The sequence below is a fragment of the Symphalangus syndactylus genome, chromosome 11 (genome assembly GCF_028878055.3).
Source record: "Symphalangus syndactylus isolate Jambi chromosome 11, NHGRI_mSymSyn1-v2.1_pri, whole genome shotgun sequence".
NCBI classification, from domain to species: Eukaryota; Metazoa; Chordata; class Mammalia; order Primates; family Hylobatidae; genus Symphalangus; species Symphalangus syndactylus.
The window spans coordinates 134,579,891-134,601,198 of NC_072433.2; the positions used below are offsets into that span (position 1 = coordinate 134,579,891).

Sequence of the window (21,308 nt, forward strand, 5' to 3'; positions counted from 1 at the left end):
GCAGGGTGGGATGAGTCAAGCACCTGTCTTCCTTTTCTAGATGTGGGCTCCTGATACTGGGCCCCTCTTGTCCAGCCTTCCCTAACACATCCCATTCTGACTTTGATCTGACCCAACCCTTCGAGCCCTGGGTCCTCTGCTGGGACTTCTGGGAACAGAGCCCACAGCTGGGGGGCCGCCCTTCTTTCTGCACAGCCCTTTCAGTCTGTCCAGAGTAGAAGAGAGATCTCAGTGCAGACTTAAAGTGAGACCATCCCGCACATCTGTCTGCGCAGCTGCTTACCTGCAGACACAGTAAAAATTCACCCCTCTGGCGTGCAGCTCTGTGTGTCTTAAGAAGCATCATCACAGTCAAAATAGAGAAGGGTTCCTCATCTCAGAAACTCCCTTCCTAGTGCTCAGCACCTCCTGCACCCCTGAGGCCCGGCCCCTTGTTCCTGTTTCTCTTCTTGTGGTTTTGCTTCTTCTGGGAGGTCACATCGCCGAATCCTGCAGGACGTGGCCTCTGAGCCTGTCTGCTTCTGCCCGGCTTCCACCCGCAGTCAGCTGCCTGTGCTGTGCGCATGAGAGCTCGCGCCTTTCCCTGCTGAGTGGCATCCGTGGTGCTTCCGCCCACAGTCGCCTGTGCTATGCGCATCAGAGCTCGCGCCTTTCCCTGCTGAATGGCATCCGTGGTGTGGATGCGCCACTGCTTGTGACCCTATTTTAAGCAGTGACATGTAAGATGTTATAAACATTTGTGTGCAGATTTCTGTGTGAACGTGGGTTTTTATTTCACTTGGGCAGATACCTAGGAGAGAGATTGCTGTGTTGTCTGAAGCTGCCGAGCTGTTCTCCAGAGCGGCTGCACCATCCCCTTCCCCCTGCAGTGGGCGGGAGGTCACAAGCATCTGCTGCTCCAACAGGCGGTGGTGGTGTCTTGTTGAGTTCATGATTCTCTCATGATGGGTGGCGTTGAGTACCTCTTCCTGTTCTTGTCATTCGATTTTCAACTGGGGCATTTGTTTTCTTGGGTTTTGAGAGCTTTTTAAAATTCTGGACGCAAGCGTCAGCTGTGTGATTTTAAATATCATCTCCCAGCTTATGGTTTGTCTTCCCATTCACCTAACAGCGTCTTTAAAATCGGGAGTTTTAGATTTTGGCCCAGTTTATCAATTTGTTTTATGAATTCTCTGATGTCATATGTAATAAATCCTTGCGTAGCCCAAAGTCACAGAGAATAGTTTCAGCTCTTACATTTGGGACCATGATCCATTTTCAGTTAATTTTTGTACATAGTGCAAGATACGGACCACAGTTCTTTTTTAGTGTATGAATGTCTAGCTTTTTAGCACTGTTGGTTGAAAAGACTCCCTTCTGCATCGACCAGCCCTTTGGATCCTTGTTGAAAGTCCGTTGGCTCCTGGGGGGTCGGCTCCTGGGCTCTGCTCTGTCCGGTTGCTTTCCATGTGCCCTTTGACTCATTCCATGCCTGCTTGATTCCTGGGACTCTAGGGTAAGCGTGGACATGGGGGTCCAGGCCCAGGCAGGGACCAGCTGGTGCCAGGCAGCGATACGATGCTGGGGCCTGAAAGATGAGTGTAAGGGTGGGCTGGCTGCTGGGCTGGGAGGAGGAGAGACTGTAGGCTCAGGCCCCTTTGCTGGGCCTGGGGAGCCATGGGGGCTGCTAGGTGTATTTTGAGTGTAAAGGCTCTGTTTGGCTGGGGCATCCTGAGCAGAATGAAAGGGCCATGGCAGTGAGATCCTCAGCTGCCATGCAGAGCTGCCAATGGGGCGGCCACACAGAGTACAGGGCCTGCTGCAACGGGGCCCAGGGCAGTGGGCAGGTGGGGGCATGTTGTGAAAAGAAGTCAGTGTGTGATGAGAAATACATCCGAGTCTCAGACCCCAGGAAACCGCCGTCAGCGCCGGTGGCCCCTGCCCTGGGCCGGCTCGTGCGTTAGTCTCAGACCCCAGGAAACTGCCGTCAGTGCTGGTGGCGCCTGCCCTGGGCTGACTCGCACTTCTCCATGGTGGCTGCGGCACCAGCTGTTTCTTCGGTGGCTAAAGCTCTCTGGTGGAAAGAAGATGGGGACCTTGAAATCAAATTGACTGGTCCCTCGAGTGTCTGTCCTTATCTTCGTCCTTCTTAGTAGGATGTGCTGGTTTTGTCCAGTGCCACTGGCCACAGTCACCACGTAATATGGACGGAACGAGCAAAGCCCGGCTCGCCGAGGGCTGCAGGCTGCAGGCAAGTGAGGACCGAAAGGGCCACGGGCTCTGGGTTTTGTCCTCTCTGTTCCGGACATGTGAGCAGGACAAGTTCTGTGTGTTCAGAGTCTGTCCGCACAGAGTTTGTAGTTGACGATGACTGTTTATACTCGGCATTGCTTTGTGGGCGCCCTCTCTTTTGATCTTCTCAAAACAGCCCCTGGTATGGGGTCATTTTTTCCATTCACACACAAGAACCCATGGAGCCTGCCCACGGTCGTGCGGCTAGTGAGTGACGTAGACACGCACACGCACTTCCCAGGCAGCCACGCTGCCAGAAGCACGGTGGCCTCTTTGATGGCCCTGACTGGAGAAGAAAGAGAAGATGGACAGCGGCCCACCTAGCCTTTTTTACTGGAACAGATACAAGGCTGGGAAGCTGAAACCAGGAGGAACCTAGGGACCACTGTCTACACTGAGGGAGTCACGAGCAGCCCAGGGACCACTGTCTACACTGAGGGAGTCACGAGCAGCCCAGGGACCGCTGTCTACACTGAGGGAGTCACGAGCAGCCCAGGGACCGCTGTCTACACTGAGGGAGTCACGAGCAGCCCAGGGACCGCTGTCTACACTGAGGGAGTCACGAGCAGCCCAGGGACCGCTGTCTACACTGAGGGAGTCACGAGCAGCCCAGGGACCGCTGTCTACACTGAGGGAGTCACGAGCAGCCCAGGGACCGCTGTCTACACTGAGGGAGTCACGAGCAGCCCAGGGACCACTGTCTACACTGAGAGCGTCAGGAGCAGCCCAGGGACCGCTGTCTACACTGAGGGAGTCAGGAGCAGCCCAGGGACCACCATCCACACTGAGGGCGCCAAGGAGCAGATAGTAGCCCAGAGGCCCGGGGGAGGCTCACCTTCCCCACGCTGGAATCAGAACTCCTAGGCAAACAGGAAGGAGCCCCAGACAGATGGCACAGGGAGAGGAGTCCCCGGCTGAGGAGGGGGATCCAGAGACCCTGAAGCTTCAGGGTTATTGGGCAAGAAACCTGAGCGCACCAATCCCCGAATCTTCAGCTACCCTTGGGCTCCAGGGACGTTCCCTCTTCTTGAAGGCAGAGCCCACGGCAGGTTCCCTCGGGCGCCGGGGATGTTACCTCTCCTCTAAAGCAGAATCAAATATCTGTGATTTTATCCTTGCCTTTAAATTACCAGCAGTGTCAGTTCTTTGGTTTGGAATAAAGTAAGTAAAGTTGCCTCAGCATTAAATCCAACATGCCCCACAAAAACTCCAAATGCAGCCTCCTGAGCCGTGTTTCTAGAGGGCACGGTGGAGAGCCTTCCTCACTCTCAGGCTCTAACCCCCACCCTGGTGGCCATGGCCTTGGCCCTCAGGTCGGCTCCAGCCACAGGCTCCGGTCTCATGCTTGGCCCCACTGCACAGTGCCCTCTCCCTGCTCGGGAGAGAGAGAGAGACAGAAGTCGGGTGGAGGCTGAGCTCTGTCCTGTGTTACGGCTACGGGCCTGCTCCATGCGGTTCCTGCGGAGGGAGATGAATAATTCATGGCCGACCACTGCTGGGCCTAATCACACTCTAATTGGAGGTTGAGCTCAGAGGCGCTCACGGCTCCTGGGCCGCTCTGTGGCATTGACAGGGAGCTCCAGGGCCTTACTGGCGGTTTCCCTTCCCTGGGTCCCAGGCATGCAGAGCCCCAGTGCACCCCAGACACCAGGACAGGGGCCGCAGGCCAGTCAGAGTTATCAGGGAGGGGCTGGCTGACAGTGATTTTAGAGGTGGGCTGTGGCAGGAAGGCAGGCCCCCCACCTGCCTGCAGCTGCGCGCCCATCCACATTGGCCCTCGCAGGGCCAGCCTCTGTCCACTCCCTTGAGCTCTCATGTCCACACTGTCACATACCCAGGGCACAGCGAGAGGCACCTGGAGTGTGGGGACCCTCCCTCAAGCTCTCACGTCCGGCACCTGGAGTGTGGGGACCCTCCCTCTAGGTCTCACGTCCGTCACCTGGAGTGTGGGGACCCTCCCTCGAGCTCTCACGGGCGGTACCTGGAGTGTGGGGGCCCCTCCCTCAAGCTCTCATGGGCGGCACCTGGAGTGTGGGGACCACTCCTTGAGCTCTCATGGACAATACCACTGCTTGGCTTCCGTGGAATCCAGACACCATCCCAGAGCCTCTTCAGCCTCTGCAGATGGTGTGGGACGGCCACGCGGCCTCCCCAGCTGCGGCCCCCGCCCCGACCCCAGCCGTGCTGTGTCCTTGCGCTGTGTCCCCGCCCCAGTAGAGGCATCACCAGGAAGAGGCAAGAGACCGCCTCTGATGTTCCTCTTCCTATGAAATGCCCAGAACAGAAAAACCACGGACGCGGACAGCAGACCTGGTGCCAGGTCTGGGGAGGGAGGGTGTGGCGGTCGTGGGCTGTGCGGGAGTTCTGACTGGGGCGAGTGGGGGACTGTGCAGTGTGTGTGCGGAACACTGCCATGCTGCGCACTGAAATGGCGAGTCATATGTTACACGGGTTTCACCCCCATTTAAAAATCTTCAGAAGCAAAACATAAAGGAGGAGAAAGGATGGAAGAAAGGCAGCTGAAGCCGGCCCCGCCACACCCCCCATAGTAGTGACACGGGTTTCTGACCAGAGTGGAGGTTCCGGGCGTCTGCATACCTGGAACCACAGAGAACTCCCGAGGTGACACTCCATGCACCATACTAGCCCGGCTTCGCCTGCAGGACCCCAGGCATGGACAGGCCCAGCAGGATCAGCAAGAGCGAGCCAGGCACCAACAGCCCCTCACCAAGCGTCTGGAGGCCGGGACTTCCCATGGATTGCAGAGTTCACTGCACTGACCCTCGATGCTGACCTTTGAAGTGCCTGAAATCTCAGCATAGACTCTCAGACGTGATAAGCATTCAGGCACTCCCCTGACGCAGGCCAGGGCAAAGGCCTCACGCCCCGGCGTAGACAGGAAGTCCCACCTCTGCTCTGCCCCGAGGTCATGCCCGTGCTGACGCCACATCGCCAGGGCCGCGCTCCATGAGCAGCCTCTGCTGTCCCACCAGCACCCTAAACCACGGCAGAGCGAGGCTGCGGCAGCCCCGTATGTGCCAGCGGGACACGTCTCGCCACCTGCACTCTGCCCCCACCCTGGCCAGTGTAAGGTATGATTTTAGCCACGTTAGGACTGTGCAGGTGGGATGGATACACTGAGTAAATCATGGGTGTCTAATAAATGAGCCACTACAAAGTGTGGTCCACCTGCCATGCAGAGTTCAGGACAGCCCCTCCTGGGGACATAGGGCAGATCCTGCCTTAGCCCGCCGTGTCCCGGGCACACACAGGTCCCCTCGTCATGGACAGCCCCAGGGCCATCAGGGCAAGGCGCCAGCCCTCCCTGGCCAGCAAGTGTGTAAAAGTGGAAATGACACCAGAATCTGTGGGCAGCTGTGAGGCTTTGGGAAGTAACTGGGCAAGTGATGTATGAGGGGCCCAGGGCAAGCCAGGCCCAGCGTGCCATGTGTGTGCCTGCTGTGCCACATGGCTATCGCTGTGGCATCGGCTGGGCCTGAGCACACCATGCTTGCCAGCCACGTATTGTGTGGCTCTTCACCTGCTGGTTCCTACGCCGTCTTCTCTCAGGGTCACGGGGCACGTCGCTCCCTCCAGATAGATTCCCGCACGTGGCACACGGGAGCCCAGCGGAATCCGAGCTCAGTGCATGCTTCTCTCCTCCAGATTCCTCTCACTCCAGCCTCCCCTTCAGTGTTTCTCCTCTCCTGTAGGTTCCGTGGGGACCCCGCTGCCTGGAGTACAGGTGCGCATTGTCTCAGAAAACCCACAGAAGGAAGGCTGCTCCTACACCGTTCACGCAGAGGGAGACGAGAGGGGGACCAAGGTAAGCCACTCTGTTCTCGGCAGGTGGGCGGCCCTGTGTCCAGGCTAGGCACCCCCCAGGGTGGTTACACTGGTGCATATTTCCCCTGGAGGCAGACTCCCCTCCACGCAGGGACCGGCCCCCTGGACATTGCAGGTGCCGGCTGGTGTTACCAAGGGCCCTGGGCCCTGCCTGCTGCCTGTCTGTCTGTGCGTTCACAGAGCAGTGGGCAGAGGGATCCCAGGGCAGAACGCCAAAGGGAGTCACACCCGGGCGCACAGCTCCTCCCAGGGGCCCCGTCCACGGGGACAGGCTGACGTGGGCCATGGTGGCATTGGCTAAGGGGAAGAGATAAAGAGCAGAGGCCGTTGTTGTTGATGGGAATCTGGTTGGAAATATGAACTGGTCTGACCCTGGCACCCGTCCTGAGGGGACGCTGACCACAGGCCCCCAGAGTAGGTGTGGGGAGATTCACGGGGCCCTGCACGCTGAGGTGGGCGCCTGTGCAGTACTCTGTGGCGGCCTCCTCGTCTTGTGCGTTATTCTAAAACTGACAAGGGTGAACAAGAAGAAAGGACATTGTCTCATTTCTGTGAGGATTTTAACATGAGAATCTGCTCATCACAAGTGAACTCATCACAGAGAAAGGTTTAGGGATTATGGGGAAATGGAATCTTGATTTAAAAGGAAATTATTTTCTCTAAAGCCAGTATCCACACCTGATACCACACATGATTGACTGTGTTGCCCTGAGGTTTTCAAAGATCGAGGGATCCTGAGTCTCATCTCAGTGCATTTCCTTCTCTATGGCACCATCTTGGCCCTCATGGGCACGGCTGAGCTCCCCGCGCAGAGGCTGAGGGGCTGTGGGCCTTGCTGTCATGAGTGAACAGCCACACGCCCTCCTTGTACCTTGGTTTCCACACGTGACCACATGAGGGTTGGAGCAATGGTCGTGGTTGGACGTTTTAGCTCCAGCAAACAAGTAGGACGTGGGCGGCTTTCAGTGTCATTTGATGACACTGAAAGGTGCAGTGGCCGCACCTTGTGTGGAGGGCCGCATGGCATGTCCCGCCTGGCCTGGGCCACCCGCAGTGGGCTGTTGTCCCCGTGGCCCTGAAGTGGGCATTATGTTTCCCCACGGAAACCTCTCACCTGGGGCCACCTGCAGTGGCTGCACCTTGTGTGTAGGGCCGCACGGTGTGTCCCGCCTGGCCTGGGCTACCCGCAGTGGGCTGTTATCCCCCATGGCCCCCACTGTGGCCCCCACAGAGCCATGGGGCACCTTCCTGAAGCCCACCTGGGTGGCTGCCCCTTGCTATACCTGCCTCCCCTGCCCTCTGTAGGGCCCCAGCCCGTGCTGTTGGCCTGACACCCCTCTCCTGGGATTCCTGCCTCTGCCCTGCTGGTACTAGGCTGCTGGTCACACCCCGCATCTCGGGTTCCTGAATACACCGGCCCTTCCTGGCGCTCGAGTCTGTGCCCTGCGGTGCCCCTGCCCCCACCTCGAGGACCTCCCAGCTCAGCCAGTCCAGCCCTGTCTGCAGGGACGGGGCTCAGCCTGTGCCTCGGTTGGGGACACCGTCTAGTCAGAAATGTCCCCAGCAGAGAGCAGAGCGTGAGTGGCATGTGGAGGAGTGAGACGCCCCGTGGCTGTGCAGCCCTCTCCAGGTGTCAGTCAGCTGACGCTCCTGCCTCTGAGCACCTGCTCTGCCAGAAATGGCAGAAATGTCGCCAGAGAAAGGGGCAGAGCGGGGGTGGGGAGCATTTCTGTCTTAAATTAAAACGAAACTTAAATGCTTCACACCTGCGTTGGCTGCTGCGCCACCTGATTGCTCCTGCCTGAGTTTCTTTAATTGTTTCTGTCTGCGGGTTTCTTCCCTGAAACAGGCTTGAAATAGAAGCAGCAGCCTCAGCTACCTGGGCACCCCGACAGTCAGAGACACCGCACAGGGGCCTCTGCGACAGGCATGCAGGGAGATCCTGCAAGGTGAAGCCGCACAGATGCTCCGGAGCTGCTTAAATCTTAGTATACGGGGGGTTTGCATCTGCTGGCAGCAGGCCCTGGAACATTTCCAGTTCAGCCAAGGAGTCGGTGCAGCGGGTGGAGTACAGCTGCCCTGCGGGGCCTGGCTCCACCCGGGGCCGAGACCCTTCGTGGGGAGGAGCACAGCCTGAGGGCCTCAGGGTTTGTGCCCTCTGACACCTGAGATTCAGGGCTCCCAGAGGGGTGGGTGGGCACCCCGGGACGACCAGGTGACGGCATGGGCGCTGTGAACTCTGAAAAGCCCCAGCGTCAGGGACCCGCTGCTCTCTCACGTGAAGGGACTCCTCACCCCGCGCTCACACTCGCAGACACACTTGGTATTTTCATCTGAGTCGCACGCAGTAGCCCTTCTCTCCACAGCATCCCAAAGCCCAGGGGGTGCCCCTCACTGCCACAGTCCCGGATCCACATGGCTCACGTGAGGCTGTGGCAGACGGCTGGGCAGTCCGATCCACTCTTGTCTGGGTTGAGGCGTGGATCCCGGCCGGCGTCCCTCCCCAGAAGGGCTCCCTCAGGACGAGTCATGAGAATGGACATCCCTAGGCCTCTGGAGTGACTCATGACTGTTCCTGGGCAGATGATCAACCGGGCCTTCAGACCTGAATTAAGAGGCTTGGTGTCATATTTGTCAGGAAACAGAAAGTACCCGCAGGAAGGAATGTGCCCTGTGGGGATGGGAAGACACCTTCCCAGGATCATCCCCGGGGCAGAGTATCTAGACCCTCCCCAGGTGGCAGCTGGCCTGCCGGGCCCAGGGCTCAGCCTCCTCCATCACCTCGCTGAGGGGCTGGCTCGTAACCGCGCCCTCAGGTCCTGTGACATATCACAAGTATCACACACACACACATGCAGTGCGTGCACGAGTATCACATACACATGCATTGCATGCACAGGTATCACACGCAGTGCGCACACGGATATCACACATAGTGCGCACGGGTATCACATGCAGTGCACACAGGTATCACACGCAGTGTGCTCATGGTTATCACACCACGCAGTGCGCACACGGGTATCCCACACACACAGTGTGCACACGGGTATCACACGCAGTGCACGCATGGGTATCACACACATGCCCAGTGTGCGCACGGGTATCACACACACATACACGTGTGTGCACAACTGTTACACACATATATACACACAGAAAAAAAGACCTGAAGGAAACCCCAAAAGTCAATATGGCTAAGCTCCAGGCCAGACTCCCTGACGATGTCATAGGACGTGGGGGTGCATGTGCACACTGCGTGTATGTGTGTGTGATACCCATTTGCACACAGCATGTATGTGTATGATACCCGTGTGTGCACTGTGCGTATGTGTGATATACCCATGCATGTGCCGTGTGTGTGTGATACCTGTGCACTGCATGCATGTGTGTGTGATATCTGTATGTGCACTGCATGTGTGTGATACTCGTGTGCACAGTGTGTGATACTCGTGTGCGCACTGCATGTGTGATACCCGTGTGTGCACTGTGCGTGTTTGTGTGATACCCATGTGTGCACTGCGCATGTGTGATACCCATGTGTGCACTGTGCGTATGTCTGTGATACAGTGCATAGACTGCACATGTGATACTCGTGCACACACTGAGTGTATGTGTTAACCATGCGCATGCTGTGTGTGTTACCTGTGTGCTTACCGTATGTATGTGTGTGAGATACCTGTGCACACACTGCATGTGTGTGATACTCAATCACACACTGCGTGTGTGTGATACTCATGCATGCACTGCGTGTGTTACCCACGTGTGCACTGCATGTATGTGTGTGATACCTGTGCACATACTGCGTGTGTGATACCCGTGCACGCACTGTGTGTGTCACGCATGCACTGTGTGTCACATGAATGCACTGCGTGTGTGATACTCATGCACACACTGCGTGCATGTGTTACCCATGTGCACACTGCATGTATGTGTGTGTTACCCGTGTGCAACACTGCATGTGTATGTGATACCCGTGCATGCACTGTGTGTGCGTGTGTGATATTTGTTAAAAAGACTACCCTTTCTGCATTGCATTGCCATTGCCACTTTGCCAAAAATTAATTGGACATATTTGAGAGGGTCTGCATATAGGTTATCTGTTCTGTTCCCTTGATCTATGTTTCCATTCCCCTACTGACACCACATTGTCTTGACTGTTGTGGTTTTATAGTGGATCTTAACAATTGTATAGTGTGATTTCACCAACTTTATTCTTTCTCAGAGTTGTTTTGGTACACATATTAATTTTAGAATTAGCTTGTCTAGCCGGGCCTGGTGGCTCATAGCTGTAATCCCAACACTTTGGGAGGCCAAGGTGGGCAGATCACCTGAGTTTAGGAGTTCGAGACCAGCCTGACCAATATGATGAAACCCGTCTCTACTATAAATACAAAAATTAGCCAGGCCTGGTGGTGGGTGCCTGTAATCCCAGCTACTCGGGAGGCTGAGGCAGGAGAATCACTTGAAACCAGAAGGCAGAGTTTGCAGTGAGCCAAGATCACGCCACTGCACTCCAGCCTGGGCAACAAGAGCAAAACTCCGTCTCAAAAAAAAAAAAAAAAAAAAAAAAAAGTTTTAGCTTGTCTATATCTACAAAAAGTCCTTTTGAGATCTTGATTGGAAAGCCAGGTGTGGTGGCTCATGCCTGTATTCCCAGCATTTTGGGAGGCCAAGGCAGGCGAATCAACTTGAGACCAGGAGCTCAAGACCAGCCTGGCCAACATGGTAAAACCCTGTCTCTACTAAAAATACAAAAAATTAGCCAGGTGTCGTGGCACATGCCTGTAATCCCAACTACTCGGGAGGCTGAGGCACCAGAATTGTTTGAGTCTGAGAGGTGGAGGTTGAAGTGAGCCAAGATTGTGCTACTGCACTCCAGCCTGGGCAACAGAATGAGACTGCCTCAAAAAAAAAAAAAAAAAAAAAAAAGAGATGTTGATTGGAATTTAGCCATTCTGATAGGGGAGATCACTTGGGGGAGAATTAACAATTACTATGCTGAGTCTTCCAATCCATGAACATGGTATGTCTCTCCATTTACGTAGATCCGTGAACACGGTGTGTCTCTCCATTTACTTAGATCCGTGAGCACGGTGTGTCTCTCCATTTACTTAGATCCGTGAACACAGTGTATCTCTCCATTTACTTAGATCTGTGAACACGGTGTGTCTCTCCATTTACTTAGATCCGTGAACACGGTGTGTCTCTCCATTTACTTAGATCCGTGAACACAGTGTATCTCTCCATTTACTTAGATCCGTGAACACGGTGTGTTTCTCCATTTACTTAGATCTGTGAACATGGTGTGTCTCTCCATTTACTTAGATCCGTGAACACGGTGTGTCTCTCCATTTACTTAGATCCGTGAACACGGTATGTCTCTCCATTGTGAATAGAGGCAGGGTTTCACCATGTTGGCCAGGCTGGTCTCAAACTCCTGGCCTCAAGTGATCTGCCTGCCTCGGCCTCCTAAGGTGCTGAGATTACAGGCGTGAGCTGCTGCACACAGTCACGTTTTTGTTGCTGTTGTTAGTTTTCAGTTGTTCATTGCTAGTAGGTAGACATAGAATTGATTTTTGTGTGTTGGCCTCAAATACTTTAGTTGTTACCTTGCTAAATTAACTTACCAGTTTTAGGAGATTTTTATAGACTTCTTGGGAATTTCTACAAATACAATCATGTTTTCTGCAAATACGAACAGTTTTATTTCCTCCTTTCCAACCCATATGACCAAAGCCCTGACTAGGATTTCCAGTACAGTACTGAACAGAAGCAGTCAGAGTGGACCTTCTTGTTTCTGATCTTAGGGAAAGGATTCAGTCTTTCAGCAAGTGTGTTAGTTACTGGCTTTTTGCAGATTACATTCTATCTATAATATGCTGAGAGTTTTTACCACTAAATGTATGTTGAATCTTTTCAAAAAGCTTTTCGGTATTGATTGACTTTTCTTTATTAGGCTGTTAATATGGTGGATTACAATGAATGAAGCTTTCATTCCCAGGACAAACCCCACTTGGTCCTGGTGGGTCATTTTTTCATATGTAGTACTGGATTTGATTTGCTAGCATATTGCTGAGTATTTTTGCATCTGTATTCATGAGAAATTTTGGTCTGTAGTTTCCCATTTTTGTACTTTCTTTGGGTTGTGTTTGAGGGTGATGCTGGCCTCATTAAATGAGTTGGGAAGTGTTCTCTCCTTCTCTATTTTTTACTGGAAGAGATTGTGTAGAATTGGTATTATTTCTTCTTTCAATGATTGGTGGAATTCACCAATGAAATCATCTGGGCCTAGAGGTTTTCTTTTCTATTATTATTATTTTGTGTGTGGGGGATAAGGTCTCCTTCTGTCATGCAGGCTGGAGTGCAGTAGTGCAGTCATAGCTCACTGCAGCCTTGAACTCCTGGGCTCAATCATCCTCCTGCGTCAGCCTCCCAAGTAGCTGGGACCACAAGCATGTGCCACCATGCCCAGGTAATTTTTTATTTTTATTTTTGTAGAGTTGGGGTCTCACTATATTGCCCAGGCTGATCTTGAACTCCTGGCCTCAAGTGATTCTCCCTCCTCACCTCCCAAAGTGCTGGGGTTACAGGTGTGAGCCACTGTGCCCTACCAACGTTCTTTTTTGGAAGAAAAAGAACAATGAATTCAATTTCTTTAGTGCTTATAGGACTGTTCAGGTCATCTGTTGCATCTTGGGTGATTTTTGGTACATATCATTTTTGAGGAATTGGTTCATTTAATCTGTTAAATTTCTTTGTGTAGAGTTTCCCTTCAGGCCACGAAATCATTAAAAGGTTGATCAGAAGGTTAATAAGGGAATTCCCATCTTAACCTTTTAATGGTTTCAGAGCCTGAAGTTATGTGGCTCCCATTCCTCATGCTGGTAATTTGTGTCTTCTGTTTCTTTTTTCTTTGTTATCCTTGCTAGAGGTTTATCTGTTTTATGGCTCTTTTTTTCAAAGAAGTCACTTTTAGATACATTGATTTTTCTTTATTGTTTTTCTGTTTTCAATTTCACCAATTTTGTTCTTGGTTTCTTCTACTTGCTTCTGGCTTTTCTCTTTTTCTGGTTGCTTAAGGTGAAGCTTTAGATTATTGATTTGAGACCTTTTCTCTTTATAATGTGTACATTTAATGACGTACATTGCCCTTAACCATTGCTTTAGCTGCATCCCCAAATTTATATATATGTATATTTGTGTGTGTGTGTGTGTGTGTGTGTATATATATATATATATATATATATATGTATTTTTTTTTTTTTTTGAGATGGAGTTTCACTCTCGTTGCCCAGGCTGGAGGGCAATGGCATGATCTTGGCTCACTGCAGCATCAGCCTCCCAGGTTCAAGTAATTCTCCTGCCTCAGCCTCCCGAGTAGCTGGGAGTACAGGCATGCGCCACCACGCCCAGCTAATTTTTTGTATTTAGTAGAGATGGGGTTTCACCATGTTGGTCAGGCTGGTCTCGAACTCCTGACCTCAAGTGATCTGCCTGCCTCGGCTTCCCAAAGTGCTGGGATTACAGGCATGAGCCACCGCGCCCGGCCTAAATTTTGATATATTTTTATTTTCATTTAGTTCAAAATACTTTTAATGTTCCTTAAGACTTCCTCTTTGACTTGTGGATTATTTAGAAGTATAGTGCATGTTTTCCAAATAGTTGGATATTTTTCCATTGTCTTTCTGTTATTGATTTCTAGTTTAAGTCCATTACAGTCAAAAGACACACTTGGTATATTTCAATTCTTTTAAATTTGTTAAGTTGTGTTTTATGGCCCAGAATGTGGTTTCTTTTCAAGAATGTTCTGGGGTACTTGAAAAGAGTATATATTCTGCCCAGGCACAGTGGCTCATACCTGTAATCCCAACACTTTGGGAGGCCAAGGCAGGAGAATCACTGCCCAAGAGTTTGCGCCCAGCCTGAGCAACATAGTGAGACCCCATCTCTACAAGTTAAAAAAAAAAATAGTTGGGCATGGTGTTACATGCCTTTTGTCCCACCTACTGAGGAGGCCGAGGTGGGAGGATCACCTGAACCTGGCAGTTTGAGGCTGCAGTGAGCTGTGATTGTGCCACTGCACTCCACCCTGAGTGACAGAGCAAGAGTGTGTGTCCTGCTTGTTTCAGTAAATATGTTCTCTAAATTAGATGAAGGTGTTTGATCGTGTTGTTCAGTTCTTCTATATCCTTGTTGGTTTTCTCACTGCTTGTTCTGTTACTAAGTGAGGGGTTGAATTTTCCAACTGTTGTAACTGCCTGTTTCTGCTTTCAGTTTTTGCTTCATATATTTTGAAAGTCTGTTGTTTGGTACATTCACATTTATAATGATTGTGTCTTATTGGTGAATTGACTCTTATTAACATTTAATGCTCTGGTAATGCTCTTTGCTCTTAAGTTTACTTTGCTATTATAGCTATTTTAATTTCTTGATTGGAGTTTGCATGGTATATATTGTTCAATCCCTTTACTTCCAACCTACGTGTGTAATTGTATTTGAAGCAAGTTTCTTATACACAGCATACAGTTGGATTATGTGTGTTTTTTTTAATCCAGCCTGACAAGCTTTGTAATTGGTATGTTTAGACCATTTACATTTAATGTAATTATTGATATGCTTGAATTTAAGCCTACCATTTTACTATTTGTTTACTATTGTTCCGTGAGGGTTTTATTGCTCAACTTTACTGGCTTCTTTGAGGTTATTTTTTCGTATTCCATTTTAATTTGTCTCTTAAGTTTTTGACCATAAATGTCTTTGCATAGTTTTTTTAGTAGTAGTTCCAGAGACTACAATATACATACTTCCTTTTTTACAGTCTACTTAAAGTCAACATTTTAACACTTCCGGAATGTAGAGCCACATCCCTGCCTCCACATCGGTTACTTACCCTCTGCCTTTAGAGTGTAGTTAGCGTAATATCTGTATTTGTTGTAAACTCCGTTAGACAAAATGGTAATTTTTGTTTCAACAGTCAAAAATATTTTAGAGAACTTGAGAAGAAAGGAACTCAACTTCATTCATCCAATTATTTGCCACTTCTGTTGCTTTTCCTGTATTCCCAATGTACCAAGTCTCCTTCTGATACCAGTTTCTTTCTGTCTCAAGGACATTCTACAGGAATTCTTTTAGATCAGATCTACTTGCAACAAATTACCTTATTTTTCCTCATCTAAGAATGTCTTTGTCTTCCTTCCTGAAGGATATTTTCGTTGGATTAGGAATTCTGGGTTGACAATTATTTTCTTTCAGCCCTTTAAAAATATGATTCTTGGCTGGATGTGGTAGCTCACGCCTATAATCCCAGCACTTTGGGAGGCCAAGGGGGGAGTGGATCACCTGAGGTCAAGAATTTGAGATCAGCCTGGCCAACATGGGGATACCCCATCTCTACTAAAAATACAAAAATTAGCCAGGCATGTTGGTGCACACCTGTAATCCCAGCTACTTGGGAGCCTGAGGCAGGAGGATTCTTTTAACCTGGGAGGTGGAGGTTGCAGTGAGCCGAGATCATGCCATTGCACTGCAGCCTGGGCGACAGAATGAGAGTCTGTCTCAGAAAAAAAAATAATAATAATACAAATCCACTTCTTTCTGGCCTCCATTGTTTCCGTGGAGAGATCAGTGGGCGCAGGAACCCTTGTTCCTCTCTGTTTGTCAGTGATTGGATTAGGATGTGTCTGGGCTTGGACATCTTTTGGTTTGTCCTGTTTGGGATTCTCTCAGCTTCTTTAATTTATACGGTTATGTTTTCACCGAATTTTGGGGTTTTAGCCAAATTTTACCAAACGACTTTCTGCACCTAAGTGTTATCTTTTCTTCTGTCACTCCAGTAACATGAGCGTTAGCCCTCTGTGTGTTGACTTTCCTGGTGATTTTTCTATGCTGTTCAGATTTTGGGTCGTTTCTGTTGCTCTGTCTTCAAGTTGTCACATTTGTTTCTTCATCGTCCTGCTCCTGAACCAATCCATGACATTTTTTATTGCCGTATTTTTCAGTTTTTAAATTTTTGTTTGCTTCTGCTTTATATCTGTTATTTCTTTGTTGAGACTTTCTATTTTTCCATTTATTTCCAAGTGTTTGCCCTTTCTTTCTTTCTTTCTTTTTTTTTTTTTGAGACAGGGTCTCACTCTGTCACCTAGGCTGGAGTGCAGTGCTGCAGTCTTGGTTCACTGCAGTCTCCACCTCAAGCGATCCTCCCACCTCAGCCTCCCAAGTAGCTGGGACTACAGGCACACACCACCACACCTGGCTAATTTTTGTGTTTTTTGTAGAGACAGGATTTTGCCATGCTGCCCAGGCTGTTCTCAGACACCTGAGCTCAAGCAATCTGCCCGCCTCAGCCTCCCAAAGTGTGCCCTTACTTTTTGGAGCATTTTTATAATGGTGCTTTAAAGTCTTTTTCAGGTAATTCCAATAACTATGTTGTCTCAGTGCTGTTGTATTTTTTTTCTATATGAGTTGCTATTTTTCTGTTTTTTTCCCGTGTTGAGTAACTTTGTATTGTACCCTGGACATTTTTAATGTTAGGGATAAGATTCTTGGTCTTGTTGACATTCTACGAAGAGGTTGAGGTGTTTGTTTTACTGTGACTTGGTTGGCTTAACTCTGCAAAGTCTGACCTTTCTTCCCTGGGATTGGTTTCAATGTCATTTTATTTGTAGGGCCTTTGCCTTGCTGTCTCTACATGTCCCACAAGCGTACTGACCAGTGGCCAGTCTGACCACGTCAGTGGAGCAGATAAAGGACAGAAGTGGAAAAATTCACGAAATTCAGATAAAGTCCGTGGTTTCTTTGAAAAAACAAACACAGGGCTCTGAGCAGGCAGGAGTTAGGCTGGGCACTGCACAGAAAGCCCCGTCACCACGTGGGGCAGGTGTTTCACCCCCGTGGGTGGCGTCAGCCCCTCCTGGAGGAGCCCAGGCTGGCAGGTTGGCAGCGGGACGACACACTCGGCAGAGGCTACCGTGGGGTAGTGTTGGCCCCAGGGCGTTTGAGCGTCCTTTCTCCACATCAGATCAATGTGTTCTGCTATTTCGCAGCCTACTTCCCTGGCCCCTGGTTTTTTGAAGTCCATTCCAGATGGCAGGTGATGAGCCTCAGTGAGACTCTGTACACATCCCTTGACCTCCTGGGTCACAGCCAGACACTTTCACAGTAGAGAAGGGTGAGGGTCATGGAGCTGCTCACCTGAAGCCCCTGCTCCTCTGCCTTCCCCAGACCCTCCTGACCTATGAGCCGAGGGCTCGGCCGGAGTCTTCACAGACCCACCGTGTCCAGGGCCTCCCGCGTGCTCACGCCATCTGCTCCTGGTGCTGCAGGGACCCCCAGCCCAGGCTCATATAACCCCGCCTCCCTCCCGCCCTCTCCATGGTCACAATAGAAGAACAGTGAGGCTGTGTTTCCTGTGGCCATGGCAGTGCCTGCATGCTTAACAGGGGCCTCCAGGGACCCTCCACCCTTGGGCCCCACCTTCCCTTCCCAGAGTCTTCCCTCTTGTAGTTGGCCACTCAGCCCTGCGGAGGGCACTGCCCGCTCCAAGCTGCCCCAGCCCCTGTGGGCAAGGTGTGGACAGATGCCCGCTGCTGTGTTCCCTGGTTTGAGAAACGTCCCCGAAGATGGGATTTGGGCACCGGTTTTAGACGTGGACAGGCTGCCTGAATCCAGCCCAGGCTCTGAGTGCTGAGGCCTGGGCCGGTAACATGCTCGAGTCTAGAGGATGGGGTAGGAGCACGTGCTTCTGTGGCTGTTCTGGGAGGAATGAAAGGACACCCAGCTCCCGGCCAGGGCACCGGGGCCCGCAGAGGACGGCGGGGAACGCTTAGCTCAGCATGGTTGGCTTCCACCTGTCAAAGCTGCATTTTCCAACATTCCAACAAAGCACGCAGTTTGAGAAAGCACGCGGTCCTGGGTGGGCCCTGGGTGGGCCAGGAGCAGCCCGCAGTTTCAGAAAGCGCCAATCCCAACAGGGTGTGCCCGGCTCTGACCTCCACGTTCTTCATCCTCCACAGGTGACCCCAGGGCTTGAAGAAAAGGAGGGGGAGCTGCTGGTGAGGGGACCCTCCGTGTTTCGAGAATACTGGAATAAACCAGAAGAAACTAAAAGTGCATTCACCCTGGATGGCTGGTTTAAGACAGGTAGGACCCAGCCCCGTGGGAGTGGAGGAGGCCCCAAGGGAACAGGCAAGAACTCATCGCTGCCCAGGTTGAGTGACACCGAGGCTGGGAGTTCCCAGAATTTTCAGCGAAAGGCGGAAGATGGGGTGGAGTGGGGCTGGGGGCCGCCGTTACGGCACTGCCTCCTGAGCACCCGGCCTCCTCACCGGCCTCTAGAGCGGGCTTCTTGGCCCTGTCTCTCAGTGCCAGGGGCCTCGGTGCCCCATGACAAGGCTTCTACACTGTCCCTCAGCGTGACAGCCGCTCCAGCATGCACGTACCCTGACCACAGACGCTGGGCCCCACGCAGCCCTTCCTGGTGGCCCTGCTGCCCCTCGTGGGCTGGGGCACCCTCCACCTCCGAGGTGCACCCCTGCACCCAGAGACCTCACCACCTCCACGCTTAGCCACACTTGTGTCCTCCACATCCTTCTCCCCACCAGGGTCAGAAGTCAGCTGACACAGTGCGGTTGGTTTGCAGTAGTGTGGCTGTTTGTTTACTTTCCACAAATCAGCGCGTTCTCTCTGCCAGAACAGGCCTGTGGGTGAGCGGGAACCTGCCCGCCTGATTGAGGTGGCCCAGGAAGCCTGTGGCAGTCAAGAGACACGGCGGCGCCCCTGGAGCCTGCTGGCAGCCCCCACTGCCACCCTCCTGCTCAACCTGCGCCTGCGCCGGGCCGCTGCTGCCTGACCCCCTCCTTTGTGAGAAGCTGGCTTGGTCCCAGGGTCCCACGTCCCTCCCCATGGGGCATACTTGGACGTTTGGATAGTGGACGTATGTGGATGTGTTACTAGGGGGTCCTTGCTCCCAGAGCTCCTAAGATGGTAGCGGGCAGCTTCCAAAATGGCGGCAGGCCGCTTCCACGATGGTGGCAAGGCTGGTGTTCTCTGACCTGGGCTCTTGGCCTCACGGATTCCAAGGAATGGAATCTTGGGCCATGCGGTGAGTGTCGTAGCTCTATTAGAAGCCGTGGGCCACAGAAGAGAACCATGGAACCCAGTGACTAGCGTTCAGCTTGATTAGGATGACCCGGGCACTTCGCTGCGCAGGAACAATGGCGAGCCTTTAGGCTGATGGGGAGTGGCAGTGGGCGCCTCGCTGGATCAGGAGCACAGCGGACACCCTGCCGGATCCAGAGGGATGGAAGCCAGCGGCGGGTCTGCGACGGCGAGCGAAAGCTCAGCTTGAGCCGCAACAACCATGGACCAGAAGAGAGTGTAGTTGCAGGATTTAATAGAGTGAAAACAGAGCTCCCATACAAAGGGAGGGAACCCAGAGAGGGCAGCCGTTGCCAGGTTTATATCCCAGTCATTGTTCCTCCCACTGTGCTCTCAGGAGATAGATGATTGGCTATTCTTTACCTCCTGTTTTAGCCTAATTAGCATCTTAGTGAGCTCTGTTTACTACCTGACTGGTCAGGTGTGAGCTAAGTTGCAAGCCCCGTTCTTAAAGGTGGATGTGGTCACCTTCCCAGCTAGGCTTAGAGATTCTTAGTCGGCCTAGGAAATCCAGCTAGTCCTGTCTCTCAGATGGACATTTGGATAGTGGATGTATGTCGATGGATATTTGGATAGCGGACACGCGTGGGTGGACGTTCGGATAGCAGACGCGCGTGGGTGGACATTTGGAGAGTGGACGCACGTGGGTGTGTGGCTGCAGGTACTCACTGTAGTGTATTTATCCCGAAGATGTGCACGTTGCCCCTGACCCCTGGGTGGTGAGATTGCAGTGGTTTTTCTTTTCCATTTTTTTTTGGCCTGTCTATATTTTGTGCTGAACATCATTATTTTGTAGTAACCTTTAAGTAATATTTTCCAAAAAGAGAAGCCCATTTCCGTGCATCAGAATCTGCTGGCCCGAAATCAGAAACGCATCTGCCCCATGCCCTTCCACAGGGAGCAGAGCTTGGGGGCTGCAGCATGCAGGTGGGATGGGCTCCTTGAGGGATGCTGGAAGGGGCCATGTTGGCCCGCAGCCTCGCCGCCTCATGGCCTGATCCTGTGGGTCCCAGAGGCCCTGGAGCACGTGCTGCTCTGAGGCAGGTGTGCTAGGTGTGTGGTCGTTCCGCACATTTGCAAAGCGAAGTTTCCGTGAGCCCCTAGAGCAGAGGCCAGTGCCCCACGCAGCATCTCACAGGCTTCCCAAGGTACCCTGGGAGGCACTTTTGTGGGCTGGACATCAGCAGGAGACCTGGGGCTGGGGCCCTAGAAGCCTCTGTGTGACAGGACGTGGTCAGCACATCAAACACTCCCTCGCAGTTTATCTTTTTTATACACCCCCATTAGTGCACGCTGATCTGAGGGAACAAGCCTGTCCATGACTTCCCTTCAAATGCAGAAGACTTACAGGAGCCCGACTTGAGCAGGTCTTGCTCTGAGCGTCCCTCCAGCGCCCTCTGAATGCCCCGACCCCAACCTGACTCACGCTGCACTTCTTTTATTTATTTAGTTAGTTATTTTTGAGACGGAATCTTGCTCTGTCGCCCAGGCTGCAGTGCAGTGGGCATGATCTCAGCTCACTGCAACCTCTGCCTTTCGGGTTCAAGCAATTCTCCTGCCTCAGCCTCCCAAAGTAGCTGGGATTACAGGCGCCCACCACCACGCCCGGCTAATTTTTGTATTTTTAGTAGAGACAGGGTTTCGCCATGTTGGCCAGGCTGGTCTCGAGCTCCTGACCTCAGGTAATCCGCCCGCCTCAGCCTCCCAAAGTGCTGGGATTACAGGTGTGAGCCACCGTGCCTGGCCAGTTCTTTTATTTTTAAATTCAGATAAAAAGCTGAAGATGTTTTTTTCTTTGAAAGCACAGGAACCACAGCCCTGTGGATTCTGCGAATCGAGGGGCTCTCTGAGCTGCTGGGAGGGCAGCCGTGTGAGATGTGGGGCTGTGAGCGCGGAAACACTTGCAGTTGCCATTGCCGATGCATGTTTCAGCCAGGGCGGAATCGCATGCATTAATTATTGTAAAGAGATGTCTTTAGGAGAAAATGATTTTGAAATTCAGTTTAATTTCATTGTAATGTGCTGCAAACAGGAAG

General features: G+C 52.0%; 1 protein-coding gene across 12 annotated transcripts in view; it reads left to right on the forward strand.

Moving 5' to 3' along the window:
* The window catches only part of ACSF3 (acyl-CoA synthetase family member 3), a 63,417-nt gene that overhangs the window by 21,715 nt on the left and 20,394 nt on the right, over positions 1–21,308 (forward strand). For 9 of the 12 annotated variants that reach the window (XR_008649293.2, XR_010114359.1, XR_010114360.1 and 6 more), the window contains exons 6-7: positions 5,985–6,097; positions 18,129–18,255. Coding sequence is in view for 9 of the 12 variants with exons in the window: in XM_055232825.2 (XP_055088800.1) it covers positions 5,985–6,097; positions 18,129–18,255 (240 nt within the window). In the remaining 3 variants the exon portion in view is untranslated. Of the gene's footprint in view, positions 1–395; positions 749–5,984; positions 7,883–18,128; positions 18,256–21,308 lie in introns of those variants that run through there. The other 3 variants (XM_063612568.1, XM_063612570.1, XM_063612571.1) reach the window with 2 other exon arrangements.